Genomic DNA, 16,043 nt, shown 5'->3' on the forward strand with positions numbered 1-16,043 from the left:
AATGTGTTCTGAACAAAATCATCACCAGATCCAGATTGGGAGAAAGGAAAGCTTTTAAACAGAAGTTAACACAAATCACACTTAGTTTTGTAACGGAAGCCTGGGCAATACACATAGTACTGAATTTCAAGTTATTCCTTTAATATTTAGAAAACTGGTTTTATTCTTAGTTTTTCAGATTCTTTCTGAAGTATTAGCACCTACAATGGAAATAACTCAGATTTACACTTGAAAAACAGCCATGCTCGATCAGTTAATTTATCTTGTATTTTTCTACTTCTGAACATTTCACAGAGCACCAAGAGGGAAAAAAAAAAAAGAGAGCAACATTTCAGTGGTGAGTGAGCTCTGTTCTCAGCTACATCAACCTGCAGGACCAGACCATCTCACCAAGGCAGAATTCAGAAGGTCACAGTTTTCCAGCACGTTCCAATCACCTCATTTTTGTTTATTCCATTATTTACGGTGGAAGTTTCTCTCCGGGTTTATAAATCCTACCCAGCTGTGCATTCCTTTATTAAACCAGAGCTGACCTGAGATGCAATTAGAATTTGACATTTTTCCATACTTAGTTCACAAGTTTATTATGAAAAACACTGCAGCTCCGTCCTGCAGTAACATTGTTTTACAGAAAAAAAACAGTTCTGTTCAAAGTAACTCACTAAGCTCCGACAATTACAAGGGACAAAATGGCTGGGCAAAGAGTGGAAAAGGGAACTGAGTGCAGACAAAAAAAATCAATACAATTAAATTAAACGGTATTCCCTGAAAACAAAAACAAACAAACAGTTTCAGAACAAATATGAAGCCTTGGTACTTATTTAAAAATGTTCTTTAAGCTTCAATGATTGTTTGCTGCTATCCTTATCTACAGTCATGCTGAATAAAGCTATAGCTAAATGGAAAGTTAAATGTATTCACGAGGTGTTAATGTCTACATCTTATTATTTGCAGTCTCTCAGAGAAAGCAAAAGTAACTACAAATAGCGCTATGCCAGAAACTGGTTTCTTGACCAACAATGTTGCTTCAGCATGCAATGAACTGGTTCATTCTAAAGTGGTCACAGTTGTTGACGACAAGAGGCTTTGTATTTGAATATGGCACGTCTTTTGGTCCATGTGAAAACAAGTTTGAATGTTAAATATTTTCTGACACTTTGGAGTTACTGTTGCTCTTCCCGTTTTCTTTAGGTCAACATATGGTTCATGGCAATACTGTACAGGTCTATAATCTCTTTACAGGAAGTAGTCCGGGGTGCGACGAGTAACATGCGGTTCACCTCTGCGCGGCGCTGGATCGAACTGCAAACTGAGAAGCACACGTATTAATGGCAGCATTCCAGTCACATGCAGGTATTTTTTCTGAAGTATTTTAAACTCATCTTCGGATTATTTCTATGGACTTGGAAGAAACAAATCTTGGCTTTAAGACTCAAACTGGTCAAATATTGGTAGACATCTGGACGTTAGGAGTCTCCAGTAATTATCAAAGAGGTAATTTACACAATGCTTTATACAATTCCTCATGTATTAGTAAAACTGCTGTAGCAGCTCCAGAAGTCAATGTCCGAACAAGACTGCAAGTCTCTTGCCCTAGACTTAAATGTGGGCATAATTACCTCATGTATGGCAGTACTCGAACTTAAAATGAAATACTTATATAGTATCTCATTAAACTCTGACTTTACTGTATGTAATGAGCTTAATGACAGCTGTCTAGATGTCAGCGACAGTTTCCAATATCCAACTGTAAAACTTTTTACGTATGAGTAGCCCAACCATTCCACTGTCATGTCACCTCCTGAAGGTGCATAGGGTAAAAACCCTACCTCAAAACCACAATTAGTTACTGTAGCAAAATACCACTTATCAGATCTTAAAATCATGTGCAACACAGATCTCATTTCTAAGCATACTTACAAGGAGTATTTTAAAGTATCATCAAGTTCCATAATTGCAGCCTGGTTGCCACAACGGTAGCAATAGTTTGGAGCACTGAAAATTGTTACTACATTCCGATCATGGCACCAGTTGTATCCCTGGAGAGGAAAATGAACTATTTAGGAAAACCACATTCATTTGTTGCACCCCATAACTGATATTAAACTACATAGGCTTTGCAGTTTTAAGTAACACTAAGCTGCGCGTTTATTTCTCTTCTCAACTGAAAAGGGAAAATAGGAATTGCATACCACAGCATATAACATCATCCTATAGTGAGCATTAGATAAGCACATTAAAAAACAGCAAGACTTCTCCACTACTTTGTTAAAAATTAAAATACTAATTCTGAATTACACGATGCTTTAAAGGTGTGGGTTCTGGTTTTGATGATTAGAGGTTAACTTCTAGGAACAACCAAGAAGAAAACCACACACATCCCTTTACCTTGTCAAGAGGCCAAGTGCACATCTCAGGCACCACAACAACTAACTGCATTATGAACAGCTTAAACACACAGCCTTTGCTACTTACCTCCATTACCAACTGATGAGCTCTTGAAACCAGCGTAAGGCCATTAGCATGGTTAAAGGTTTCTGAAATATCCTGTCCAAATGTATAACCTGCACCTCGAGGAGAAATTCCCCAGCCACCACGATCATCTGGGTCTGACCATAGCAAGTCACACATTGGACCCTGTCAAAGATTTGGAAAGTATTTCATAAATTGAAGCAAAAAAAAAAAAGGCAAGAACAAAAAACACAGCCTACACACTCACACTGTCCCTGCACACCTCAGCACTGCATCTCTTTAAGGCTTGGAAAAATAACGTAAGAAAAACCCCACCTGCCACCTACAATAGTTAGTGTAGTTAAAGCTTGAAATACTAACAAGGAAGTTAATTTTAATGAAAGAAAATTCACAGAAGCAGTTCTCACCTCTGAGATATTAAAGCATGCTGTGTAACTTCAGGCAAGAACGAGCCCCTTAATTTTCCTTCAGAAGACTAGCAGGGCAAGACAGGCATTCTCAAATTGCTACATCATTTTGAACCTGATTTTCTGTCTTTGCATACATTAAAATACCCAACATATGCTGAATAATGAATCCTACTGTGAGTTAAGACAATCAATTTTCAGTATACCTCATGGGGAACTTCCTGCAAGCGATCAAGTGCTCTGATGTGATCCAGCGTATCTATTGATGGAGAGAGGCCACCATGTAGACAGAAAATCTGAAAGAGATAAGTGTGTAAAATTCCAGTTGTTTGCATTTATTGGTACAGAAAATTACATCTGATTAGTACAAACAATTCAGAAGACTTTTTAAGAGATTGCTTTCAAGCTGAGCGCTCACTGAATACAGCGTTAACGGCTCCCTTTGCAACCAGCAACATTTAACTTGATCCAAGTTCAACCTACCTGGCCATCCACCAAGGCGGTTAGAGGAAGGTAATCAAAAAGGTCTGTAAAGTACTTCCAAACATTTGCATTTCCATATTTTCTTAAACACTCGTCATAGAAACCATATACTTGTGTGATCTGCCTGCTTTCATGGTTCCCTCGAAGAATTGTGATGCGTTCACGGTAACGGACCTAAACACAATAATTGAAGATATTTTAGGGGCATGGCAGTATGCACTTCCCAAAACCACAATTTGCATTTCCCCAAAATATGCCAATTAGGAGATAAGTAAAAATTAAATCACAACTTAAAGGAAAAATAAAAAAGCACAGCTAAATGATGGCAGCCTTCAGCTGCCAGATGCCTGGAAACCAAGTGCAGGTTTTACCCACTGTTACCAACAGACCTCACTACCCCTGTGCACCGAGCTGTTAGCCCACATTGTTAGAGACTGCTACTTCCGATTTAAAAGAAACAAAAATAAATGCAGCACTCCCTTTAGAAGAAGTTACATGGGCTTTTCAGCACTAAGTCTATATAGGTTTACCTTTGCAGTAAATCGATAACTGATACCAAATGCAGTCAGGACAGTAAATACATTTTATACTGGATGGTACAGAAGAAAGATTACCTTAAGAGCTACAAGCAACGTGACTGTTTCGACTGAGTAGTAGCCTCTGTCAACGTAGTCCCCCATAAACAAATAATTTGTGTCTGGTGATTTGCCTCCAATTCTGAAGAGTTCCATGAGGTCGTGGAATTGTCCGTGCACATCCCCACAGACCGTGACGGGACATCGCACTTCTTGTACATTGGATTCTTTTGTCAAAATTTCTTTAGCCTGAAAAACAAAAACCAAGAAGTTTAAGATGGTCTGTGAGCAGTTTTTACTCACACTGTGCTTTTTAAAAGCAGATTTCTGTTCTCATCATTTTCTTCCCCAAAGTTTCGCACACAGAAGTTGCTGACAAGGGTAATTCATACAGACAGCACAAGCTAATTATAGCATCAAAAAGGTAATTTGGAAATGCTGCCAGAATGCCTCAATCTTATCATCATGATGCCAGTTGTTGGTAACTGCTCTGAGAACAAGCTATAAATACATGCCACAGTAATTTTCTAAACCAAGGGAGTATTGGAGGCATTAGAAATATAAATAGTAACAAGTTTACAAGTCACCATCTATCAAAGTTCCTATTCAAAAGGATGTTTTTAACCTCTTTATATTACTGAGAATACGAAAACTTCATTCGACTCCCTAACACAGAACACACAGTAACAGCACTAAATACCACCTGCACATGGCCACAGTGAATCCCAAATACCCCAAAGCATGCAGCAGCATAAGAGATGGGCGGAAGAGCAAAATCATGTTCATTTTAGAATCATCTCCCTCACTGCTTTCTCAAACCTCACCTGACAACCCAAACCTAAGGTGACATCTAAAGTTTCATGCTTGTTTTGAAGGCTTTCTGCTAAGCAGAGAAGTATTTTGAGACACTGTAGGAAAAGAATCATCACCATTTGAAAAGCAGGAGACTTGGAAGGTTAAGAATGGAATATCTGAAATTAAAAGCTAAACCAGAGATTAAGTGCCTGGTCCCAACGAGAACGAGGCTCATTAAGGAACCAGATGCTCTGTCCAGATTCCCACTCTAGCTGTGAAGCCATCAGCTGGACACCAATGGACACCCCCAGATGTGGTCTCACTGCTCCTAAGCATTATCCAATCTGCCCAGCCCAGCAACCACTTCAAACACCAAGTACCAGCAACATACACTTGGATGACAGAGATGCAAAGATTCCATTCAATACTAGGAAGAAATGCAAAGCACAGTCATGGTTAAGGACCCTGCACAATGCTCAGCTTGAGATATTAAAAATCACAAATAACAAAGTTAAACTAAAAACTCGAGTAACAAAGTTAAACTACTCTGCAGACCTATTTACAACAAAAGTCAAGCTCATATGAGTTTCCACTCGCGTTGTGCCTAGTGCCAAAGATGGGTTGCTGGCGGCTCATGGTAGATGCTAAAAACATCCATTTATTTTAAGATAGTCTGACTTAAGTTCATTTTAATGCAGTGACACTCACCAGATGTTTTGGAGGTGTTCTAACAGCCTGAGCCTCCTCTAATACACCATTACAGTCAGAAGCATTACCCGTCCTAGCTCTACTTTTGACAGAGAAAGTAACAGAGACTTATAGCAGTTCAGTATAAAAAAGCATTCTTTAATTAGAGTGCTTTCTGCTGCCTATTTTTGTAATGCACTGGAAGCATCACACAAGGAACACTACATTCATTTTTCATCAAAGGTTTGCAACTTTTATGCTGACCGAGATTAAAACAGCATATTTCTCTGCAGAGTTGTCGCTTCCTCAGTTGTTGCAATATTAAATCACTCAGATCTGCATACAGCCAAGCACACAGGTACGTCAGACAGCCACTCTGATAGGAAAAGACGGTTCCAGGTCAACTTGCAGAACAGCAATCTCCATTTAAATCCTGCAGCAAAAGGAGGCTGCTGTAGTCATCTAAATATTTTCATGTTCTTGAAACAAGTTTAATGAAATACCAACTTATGAGCTGCTTAGCCCATTTACAGTCTTATGTCCCACAGCATTAGCAGAGGCACACACTGAACTGCCTAAGCAGTACACTAGTCTCTAAAAATGAGCTTCGGGAGAGTTGGAAGTGGAAAACTGCACTGAAAAACCACCAGCTGTGCCCTGCTTCTGTATTTTCAGTTCCTATGAAAAAAGTCACAACTGTTGGAATACACTGTGACGTTACAGAAACACAAGCTGGCAAGACAAGAGTAGATGTAATACAGTTAGGTTATATTCAAAAAGTCAAGCTGTTCCTAATAACACTGAAGCACAGGTGACTCCAGCTTTGTACAGGACCACACACCAGCCCGTGCAGTCTTACGTGGTTTCACTCCCCACTGACTGATCCCTTCCCTAGGACCCAGGATGATGCTATTAGCTCAGTCACATTACTGAGCTCTCTCACCCAAAATGGATGTGCCACCAGCAGCCAGCGTGCCGTTCCCAGCAGGGAAGCAGCAGAGCACTGCAGCAGCCTCCAGCACAGCCATAGCAGAGCACAGCTCAGTCAGGCCACCTGATGAGGGAGGAGCAGGGAAACACTGGGCACACCTGATTTCCACTTCAAGAACCCTGTGACCTACTGCCAAGGATGGCGGTGCAACACTTGTCAGTATTCTGACACTGACATTTTGAAACAGTCGTGTTTCATTGCCTATCTCTACATAAACAGTTACGTAATCCTGAAACTCAGGATTTTTCTCGAGCGCTTACAGTGTTTTTGTTTCTTAGGCACTTTTCACTGCTTAACAATTCTTAACATTAAAAGAGCTCTGCAGGTCTTCAGTTCTCATGACTCCACAGTTAGTTTAACTTGTATTCTACATTCTAGAAAGTCAATAAACTGAAGCAAATGCCCAACGTCAGCAGCATGCAACACTGCAACGACAAGTCCCTACACGCAGCTGTAAGACATGAGGAAAAAAGTACCAGAGCACAGTAAAATCTGTCCTGCACAGCACTTGCTGATGTGGAAAGTCACGTGCTACGCTTAGAGCAATCTCCAAGTTCCAACAATAAGCACGTATCAAACACACGTCAGCGCAGTCACAGTGACTGGAGTTCACTCCTCACTACCTGCAGTATCTGCTTACTCAACTGGTTTTCTGGGGGAAAAGCAACTTGCGCAAACTCAATCAAGAGAGCCAGAAGGCTGGTCTGGAACTAATGCTAGTTTGGAGGCACAAGAAAACACACCGTCACTTTATTTTCATCCAGTAATACTTGTGTTACTATGAAGTCTGCAATATAAGGACCCAAACCTTCCAGGATTGCTGCACATCTTCAAAACCAAGAAAGGAACAGCAAAGCACTGAGTTTTTCTTCTTCACAAAGCATCATCTTATATGCCAAAATACAAACAGAAAAACCCCATTCTTAAAATACAAAAATCAGTTCCATTGTTTGAAAGCAGAAAGATTCAAGCAAACACCACATTTTATAACAGGCTGGGGCACAGAAAATCCAAAGAAGATGTCTGGCTATTAAAGCCATTGGGATTTGATTTTCAGACCTGCAGGGGTTTATTTAACGAAAGGCAGGAGCTGCACTCAGCTATCTCCCATTTCCCCTCACTCTCTGCCTAAACTTCTGCCCAACAAGACACGGATCACAGCTCAGAGCTGAGTGCCTGAGGACTGCAACGCAGCCACTCTCACACTGCTGATGGCAAGCAAGTTTGCTTCATAAGCACAATACATCATCTACCTTAGCTCATAAAGCAAATCTGAGCTGGTCCATTTCTGAACAATCTCTTCAATTCACCAGTATACAATTTCCCTTTTGTTTCCAGAACATGCAATCTATTTCACGCCTACCCTTCCTCAGATCATTACCTTCTAGCAGAAGCTCTGTTAGCTCAAACCAAGTACCTACTCCGTGAGGCACATCATACAGAAATAATAAAAGCAGGAAACATTACTGAGCCATAAAAACAATGTTTGAAACTGCTGTGCAACGCTGAATCAGTGCAATAAAGCGGTTATCAGAAGATTAATACTAACTCAGTAAAGGAAACATAAGCATCACTTTAATGAGACAGCACAGCTCTGCAGTCACAGTGGAAATGTGTAACGCATTCTTGGAAGACCAAAACTCAGCCCTGTAAGGCACCGTGCTGTCTAATACAGCTTGTACAGAAAGGCATCCACTGTAACCAAGACAAAGTCACGCATCTGTAGTTACCATAAAGATACTCTGTTGAGATCGAAGACTTCAGCCACACCCATAGTTTCCTGTCGACAAGATGCACAGGATGTGACTAAAGCCACAATGATCGGCTAATTGGGATGAAGGCTGGTTTTAGCCGGCCAGCATCACCACCTGGAAGAGATCCCAGTTCCGTGCAAAGTCAGCAGCTCTTCTACAAAATAAATGCATTCCTGTTTCCTTCAAGTGATCCCCAACCCCAGCCCCTACCTGCAGAGGGAAGATGTTCAGGTCAAATGTGGGCTGCTTTTAGAGCAAAAGGGGTTTACTTTTATAGCCTGACTCTTTAAACAAAAGTAGAGACATCATCTGACAGCATCCTCCTGCAAAGATGGTAAGGCAGCAGTCAGACTACACGGCACAAAAGGACACCTGCTTTATTCTGAACTTCAGAATTCACTAAGGAGTTCAATGTGAATGCGTATGCAGGAATAAAATTAATATTCAAAGGTCTCAATTAACAATTATTTATTATTCCACAGCAAGTAAAAACAGAATTCCCATCCAACATAAAAGCACTAACAACAGCAAAATACTCTCCCGTGACTGAAACAGAGAGCATCCTATCTACTCTGCCCTGGTGAGCAGCACCTGTACCACCATCGCTAATGTCAGTCACTGCAGGCCTTCCTGGAGGTTCGGAATGAGGTAAAGGAACAGCTCAATCACAGAGCAGCTCCTGGCAATACGTGTCACAATGCACTCACTGCTTATTTGTGGCCCTTAGTTTTCTCAGGGCTGGGCAAATAGAACTAACAAATGAAGTCAGAAGTTGTATTTAAACTCCAAGTGTACAAAAGAATAGCAGCCTCTATCTCAATGACTATGTATGCAAACACCTAACCCAAAAAGCTTAACACAAACCAGCTTACTATTTCACAACACACAGCTAAGTACCTTTCTTTGCCACTCTACAACTGCTGCCTCACTCTTTTAGCAACTTCTATTTGGTTTGAAAAGTAAGTGAATAAACAAGACACTGGCCAACCAAGATAGTAATCCTAATGCCAGCACTGCATGCAAGACTGAATGAGACAATCACTTTATTTCTCCTGTGGATTCTAGAAGGTCTATAAGAATGAGTGCAGGCAGTAAACCTGCCAAGTAATTCTCTATTCCTTCGTAATGCAAAACAATGATGGACACTTTCTACAGTCTCGATATTCCCCTCAAATTCAATTTGCAGAAATCATTAGCAGCCTTTCATATCTAATAGTAACTGAAAAGAATGCTAGTTCCCTTGGAGAGGGGTTTAGAGAAGAGGAAGTGCTATTTTAATAACAACAGTGGACAAGAGAGAAAATGAGGACAGGAAGGGGCATCCCCCAAAGAATTCTGTCGTAATTATTTCACAACATTCAAGACATCTTTGTGCCCTTAACTTTGGATTTTAAACAATCCAGGAAAAAAAATCTTCAGGAATGTACAAGAAGCCAAATAAATTAGGAAAACCAGATGGGTTCCTCTCTGTATTGGAGGCCCCAGTAGAAGAGTAGCAGTATTAGTGCATGAAGCTGACTGCTGACAGAGATGATCTTCAGCCCTGTCCATAGGAGCAAGCTGAATTCATTCTGTACCACTCAAGCAGTTAAAAAAAGAAGTAGGTTGAAGCCGTTCCTGAACCAGCATGTCTGAGAAATGATGCTAAACTGGCTGGTGGTAAATTCAAAAATTGTTCCAACTTTTTGTTCAAATAACCCCATCCACAGCTGGACTCAGTGATGTTAAATGCAGGCAGCTATCAGCTGGATGGCTGGGCAGGAACACGTGTCAAACCAAAGAGATGTACTTCAAAACCAGTGAGCAAGGACTCAACACCTGCACTGGAAGGTATTTCCTACGTACCCTGCAGAAATATCGGAGAGTTGCTCAACTGATTACTTGAGCTCTGCTATTTGTTCTTTAGCCAGGGATAAACTACCTGCTTTTTCCACCTTAACATATTGCCTAAAGAAAGAAGCCTACAGCAACAACTGTGTTATTGAATGCTGGTGTAGTGTTTAAGGGGCCCTAAGCGCAAAGGAAAATGTTATCACTGCTCCTTCGATCCTCTCAGCAGAGCCATTTGCACAAGCCCTCTGCAACTCCTGCCAAGGCCGGACAGGTAAGGTTATTAACGCTGTTTAAGGCAGCCCTGATGACTAACTGAGCACAGCCTGGGAGCAATCACAGAGCAGCACTGTCATCAGATCTTGGGAGGCAACAGCTTTACCAGAGGTAGATTTGGAAAAGGGACATCAATCTACAGCCTTGTCTGTGTCGTTATCCTTACGCTGTAGAACCTCAAGTACAAACTTGCTCTGACTTACAAACGCTCACTTCAGTTATTTTAAGCTATGCCCACAATGACAGCACCGAGATATCTTTCACTCCATCTGATTACAACGAGTGTGGTGAGTAAAAACTAATTAAAAGAAAGGAGTGCTAACACCAGCACAACTGATTTCACAGAACACCAAAGAGAAAGCTGTTGGTGCTATAAGAAGCAATGTGCATAAGTCAGATTTCTCACACACGTAACCAGAGCACTGTAATCAGAACTAGGTGAGAAGGATGGCAAGGCTGACACTTCCAATGTCTTTTGTGCAAGGGAACACTTTCCATTTTATGTTAATGCTATTGTAAGAACACGGGGAGTGAAAGTGTCTTTCTTTGTGAAAGCATTCCATACTAACCTAAAGCAGTTATTAAAATGTCACAAAAACCTTCTCACCTGTAACTCTCCAGAGACTGAAGCATTAACAGCTACACTAGGCAGTAACAAAGGAGTCCCCAGTCTTCTCCTGTCCTCCCATGGGCCATAGAAACAAGTGAAGAGGGCCCTCCTGTCTCCAGCAGTTTCTTTTCTACTGACTCCATAAGCCAGTGTGGTAGCAAATAGGACATGAAACACTGCATTCCACACTCATTCTTCAGTCAAAAATGCAGGGACAGGCAGCATGTCCTGAACAAAACCAAGGAGACAAAGGAACGGTGCATCTGAAGAAGTGTGGCAGAGATATCAGGGCAGTCACAGCTTGAAACACAGCGTGCTTCACAAAACTTGTTCATCTTGTACTACACAAGAAGTGAACTTTGACCACAGGTTTTTCTTTGGACCCAAAAGCAAGCTGCATCAGTAACACACTGCCCTCCTAGAAGCACAGTGCTTACAGAAAGCTGAAGGAGTTCAAACAGTCCGTACAGCTGCAGCGAGTACAATCTTGGCTTGTCCTCATCGGCAATTAGTCTCAGAAAATCTGAGACCTGGTGTTAAAGGTGACAGATAACAGGAGGGAAAAAAAGCTACTGACAAGCCATGTACCAGAAATCAACAGGGCCCAGAAACTCTTATACTAGGAAACACTTATACTAGGAAAGTTAGCAATGGTGACAGACCAAATAGCAAGTGTGCTCACAAACTTTGTTACAGATCAAAAGCTACAGAGACAAGGTGTCAATCAAGGCTTCTGGAAAAGGGTTTAGCGATACAAGAACTTCATTCAGTAAAGGCACTTTTAGGTGGCAGCACCATCCACGCAGTTAGCAGTAAAACCTCAAGAAACTGGGTGCGATGTTCAAACCCACTCAGCACAGCTCTTCCCAGACATCTCCTCCACGCAGAGGGAGATACATTCTGAAATAACCAGCAGGGATTGCATCCACCAGTTCTGCTCACCCCTGTGTTCCATTCCGGATTGCCAGCCCACCCTTCCTGAGCTACACATCACTACAGCCCCATCCAGACCATTTCCCACAAAGGATGGAAAAGAACAGCAGCCTTGTTCTAAGTGGGCAGAGGAAAAAGCCTCACCTGGCCATAAAGGACTTCCTTTCTCCTCTGTACACAGAGAGCAGCCAGTGTACAGTTCAGCCTCAGCAGGACAAATGTAGCTGATATTATAAACGCTGTACTTGAGTAAGGCACATATTTATAACAGCTCTTCAAAGCTAACATTTAAGGAATACTTCAAGCACATAAAACCTGCCATTGGTGTAGCAAAATTAATAGAAAATATTAACATTAAATTATTCTAATTGTCACTCAGACCTTTTTCAGGTCTGTGAAAGTCGATATTATTTGTGGCTCCAAATTTCTAGCTCTAGAAGACATTTCTCCCAGTTACCACCACCGAGGCAATGAGGCACAACACGATGCATGAATGGCCGCACTGAGTTACTGCGCTGCATTACACTGTGTTTGTTTGCAAAATAGCTGTTATGTTCTTTTGCTATCAATACTGAAACACAACAGAGCCCTCAGGCTTCGTCTTACTAGACACACACAAAGCCTCAGAAGATCCAGAAATACCAGTCAGGAAGATCACCTAATAAACAGTACGTTATGGGGAAAAGCCCTCACAAGAATGATTACTTTTTTCTATCCTGGCTACAGCTCAGAGCAGTGAGGAATGACAGCTTCTGTCAGATAGGGTCTGCAGCCATCATTTGGAACAGTAACTACACTTGACACCATCCTTAACATCTAAGCTCTTTATGGAAAATCATAACCTTTGGGTGTGATTGCATGCATGCAACTACAGACAATAATCAAAGCACAACGCATAATTCAGTATTGCGGATAGCTGGTGCTGGAAGCCTGGGAACAGGGTAAATGAGGACCCTTTGCAGACAGGTACAGAATTCAACTAATGTCCTGCTTCTGGGAACACAGCAACCCACTGGAGAGGACAGAAGGACAATGGAAAGCTTGACACAGCATCTTACCTACCACCAGCACCAGTAGCTGTCACCCTTCCTTAATACAAACAGCCTGGACGTACCTCACAAAGTGTTGACCACAACCCGGTAATAGAGAGGGAGCTTTATCTCAAGCAGAGTGTCACGCTACCCAAAGACATCCCACCTTTGGTCTGGAGCTGGCTCCAACACACCCAACTTGTGGCAAACCATGCCTGCTGCTCAGCGCTATTCTCACATCAGCCTCGCTCCCGTCCTCGCAGTCTTTCATCTCAGAATGCAGCAGTTGAGCAGACAGCTTTCTGTAACCTAATTCCAACTCCTCCATCAAAACAATTCCCGCAGCTCATCACCTGTCGTTCCTTCAGCCTCACCAGAAGAGTTTGCTGCTCCTACAGAGCCCACCTGCCTCGTGATTCCTTGCCTTGAACCTATCAGAATCGTTTCAGGTCAGAACAGCTTTTTCTTTCTTAGTGTCAAGGATCTATTCTGGTGATGAACATTACACGCTCATCCAGAAATAGTCTTTATTTCAATTCTTCATTAGGAAAAAAATGAAGACACCTCCATCCTCGCACAGATTATGGACACAATTACAGTGCCTTCTGTGCCGTTTCTATTGGCATGCCTGCTGCTCTCCTATCCAGAGCATCCAGTAAATGGAAAGCATTGCATTTATTCCTCAGGTTTTTACAGATTGCCATACAGCCGTATTAGAAATACCCACCCAGGACCCAGCCCTTCCATTAGCATGTCAGTGATGGCAAATGGGACACGAGGAAGAAGTCGGACCGCTGTCACTAAAGACACACATGGGAAACAATCCCTAAACCGCTACTTGCTTGGAACACAAGGTTAACCACACAAACCACAGCTCGTGGGTTTGAGTTCAAGTCGCTGGAATATCAGGCAGCTGAAATTTGGGACACAACAAGATCCCGTCTGGCCCAAAGCACTGCAAGTCAATTCTAAGTCCACATACAGTCCTCTGGGAACAACCTGCTCCTAAACCAACACGCCGTAGTATTTGAAGGCATGGAGCCAAACTTAAAATACCCCCATTTCCTCCTGTGATAGGCATGCAGCCTTCTTTAGAACCGAGGGCATCATTAACTTCCATACGCATTGACTTCTAGATCCACCCCCGAAAAAAAGGCAATTCCTTCAACCTAAAGATGCATGCAAATAAAACCTCCAGTAACTGAAGGAAAGATATTAAATCTCGATAGCTGAGGGCTTCATTCCGTTCAGAATTGCAGAATTCAGACTGCAGCTGGACAACACAGCCGGGTACCACTACAGCTCTTATGCCCTTTCATTTCTAGAGCACAGTCTGCCGGGGGCCCATTTTAAGTACACAAACAGCGCATCATTCTGGTGCGCGGATCAAGACGTTCCCCATCAGTCACCGTAGAAATAAACAGCGACACGAGCTTTATTTCACTAAGCGCCATTTTATTCTGAACCAAAACGACTCCCCACGTCGATCCAACCTTCCGTTCCAACCATCACTACCGGCGCTCTTATATTTATACGGCAAATACTGCAACGATCCGCCGTGCTCACAGCAGCTCGGATCCCCGCACGGCGCTGTACGCGCACTGTCACGCCGCCCGCCCCGCACCGTCTCCCCGTGTCACACCGCCCCCGGCAGCGCACTGCTGTCCCGGAGTGCCGGCGGAGCAGCAGGGCCGGGCCCGGCGGCGGCTGGCGGGGGTCTCTGGCCGCGGATCCCGGCAGCGGCGCCATTTTAGGAGGCGATGAAAAGGCGGGAGGCGGGGCCAGGCCGCGGCGCTGCCCGCCGAGGGGCCGCGGCTCATCCGGCACCGGGCCGCGCGGGGAGCGCCGAGGGGAGCCCCGCCGAGGGGAGCCGCGCCGAGCCGCCCCAGCGCCGCCCCGGGCCGTTCTCCTCGCAGCCCCCGCCTGCCCGCCCGGCCGGGAGGTGCCGCCCCCGCCTCGCACCGCCGTCCCCGCACCGCACACCGCCCGGTTCCCACAGCCCGGCGCTCACCTTCTCGCAGAGGCTCTTCACCTGCCCCTCGGACAGCTGCTTGCACTCGTTGAGCTGCTCCACCCACTGGTCGAGCTCCTTGGTGAACACCTTCTCCTCCATCCCGCACACACCCGCTCACTCGCCCCCTCCTCCTCCGCCTCCTCCTCCCCCTCGCCACCAGCTGCCGCCGCTCCCCCCGGAGGCCCCAACAACGCGATCCCGGCGGCCGCAGCGCAGCAGAAGGTGCGGGAGCGGCGGGCGGAATCGCGCCCCACGCACAGCGCTCTGCCGCTCCGTCCCTCGCGCTGCCCGTGTAATGGCCGCTGCCGCTGACGTCACGGCCCCACTACACTGCGGGGAGGGGAGGGAGCCGCCATGGGAGGTGACGGCGCGTGCGCGGTAGCCGGGAGGGATCGCGCCTGCGCGCCATGGGCGGGACCGGCCAGACCGGCGAGACGGCGCCATAGGCTGCGCATGCGCAACTCGGCGCGGCGCATGCTAGCTGGGGGGCTCGGGGCTTGCGCGCTGTGAGGGAGTTCTTGCGCATGCGCGGGAGGAGCTGGGGGGTCTTTTCCCGCCCGTCCAGGGCGCGGCTGTGTGCGGCTCTGTGGGGAGGTGGGAGAGATGTGGGAGAGATGTGGGGAATGGGGCTGAGCTGCTCCGTGTGGTGCTGCCTGCCTGAGGGCATGATGTTGGGGGCTGTTTGTAACTGACTGCGGCCTGCTGCTCTGCGTTCATGTGGAGGGCGGTTATCGCAGGCTCCTGGGGGCACTGCCTGCAGTGTGGGCTGTGAGCGGGGCGTGCAGAGCTGGTGGGCGGCAGCGCTGTAGGCAGGAAAGTGCTGCATAAATGACACCAAGCTGAGTGGTGCAGTCGATACGGTGGAGGGAACGGATGCCATTCAGAGGGACCTTGACAGGCTGGAAAGCTGGGCTCGGGTGAACCTAATGAGGTTCAACACGGCAAAGTGCAAGGTTTTGCACTTGGGCCGGAAGAACCCCAGGCACTTGTACAGGCTGGGAGGAGTTGTCCTTGAGAGCAGCTCGGCAGAGAAAGACCTGGGGGTCCTAATAGATGAGAAACTCAACATGAGCCAGCAGTGCGCTCTGGCAGCCCGGAAGGCAAATGGGATCCTGGGCTCCATCAGGAGAGGGGTGGTCAGCAGGGATAGGGAGGTGATTGTCCCTCTCTACTCGGCTCTTGTGA

General features: G+C 44.9%; 1 protein-coding gene across 1 annotated transcript; it reads right to left on the reverse strand.

Moving 5' to 3' along the window:
* Positions 1–567: 567 nt before the first annotated feature.
* On the reverse strand, positions 568–15,155 carry PPP2CA (protein phosphatase 2 catalytic subunit alpha). Its single transcript, XM_072348193.1, has 7 exons — positions 14,856–15,155; positions 3,977–4,186; positions 3,363–3,536; positions 3,086–3,175; positions 2,476–2,637; positions 1,921–2,039; positions 568–1,309 (listed from the first exon to the last, which is right to left on the reverse strand). Exons 1-7 carry the CDS (start codon positions 14,955–14,957, stop codon positions 1,237–1,239), a joined length of 930 nt encoding a protein of 309 aa, XP_072204294.1. The 5' UTR covers positions 14,958–15,155; the 3' UTR covers positions 568–1,236.
* Positions 15,156–16,043: the final 888 nt, after the last annotated feature.

This window comes from Excalfactoria chinensis, chromosome 13 (assembly GCF_039878825.1).
Source record: "Excalfactoria chinensis isolate bCotChi1 chromosome 13, bCotChi1.hap2, whole genome shotgun sequence".
Taxonomy (NCBI): Eukaryota; Metazoa; Chordata; class Aves; order Galliformes; family Phasianidae; genus Excalfactoria; species Excalfactoria chinensis.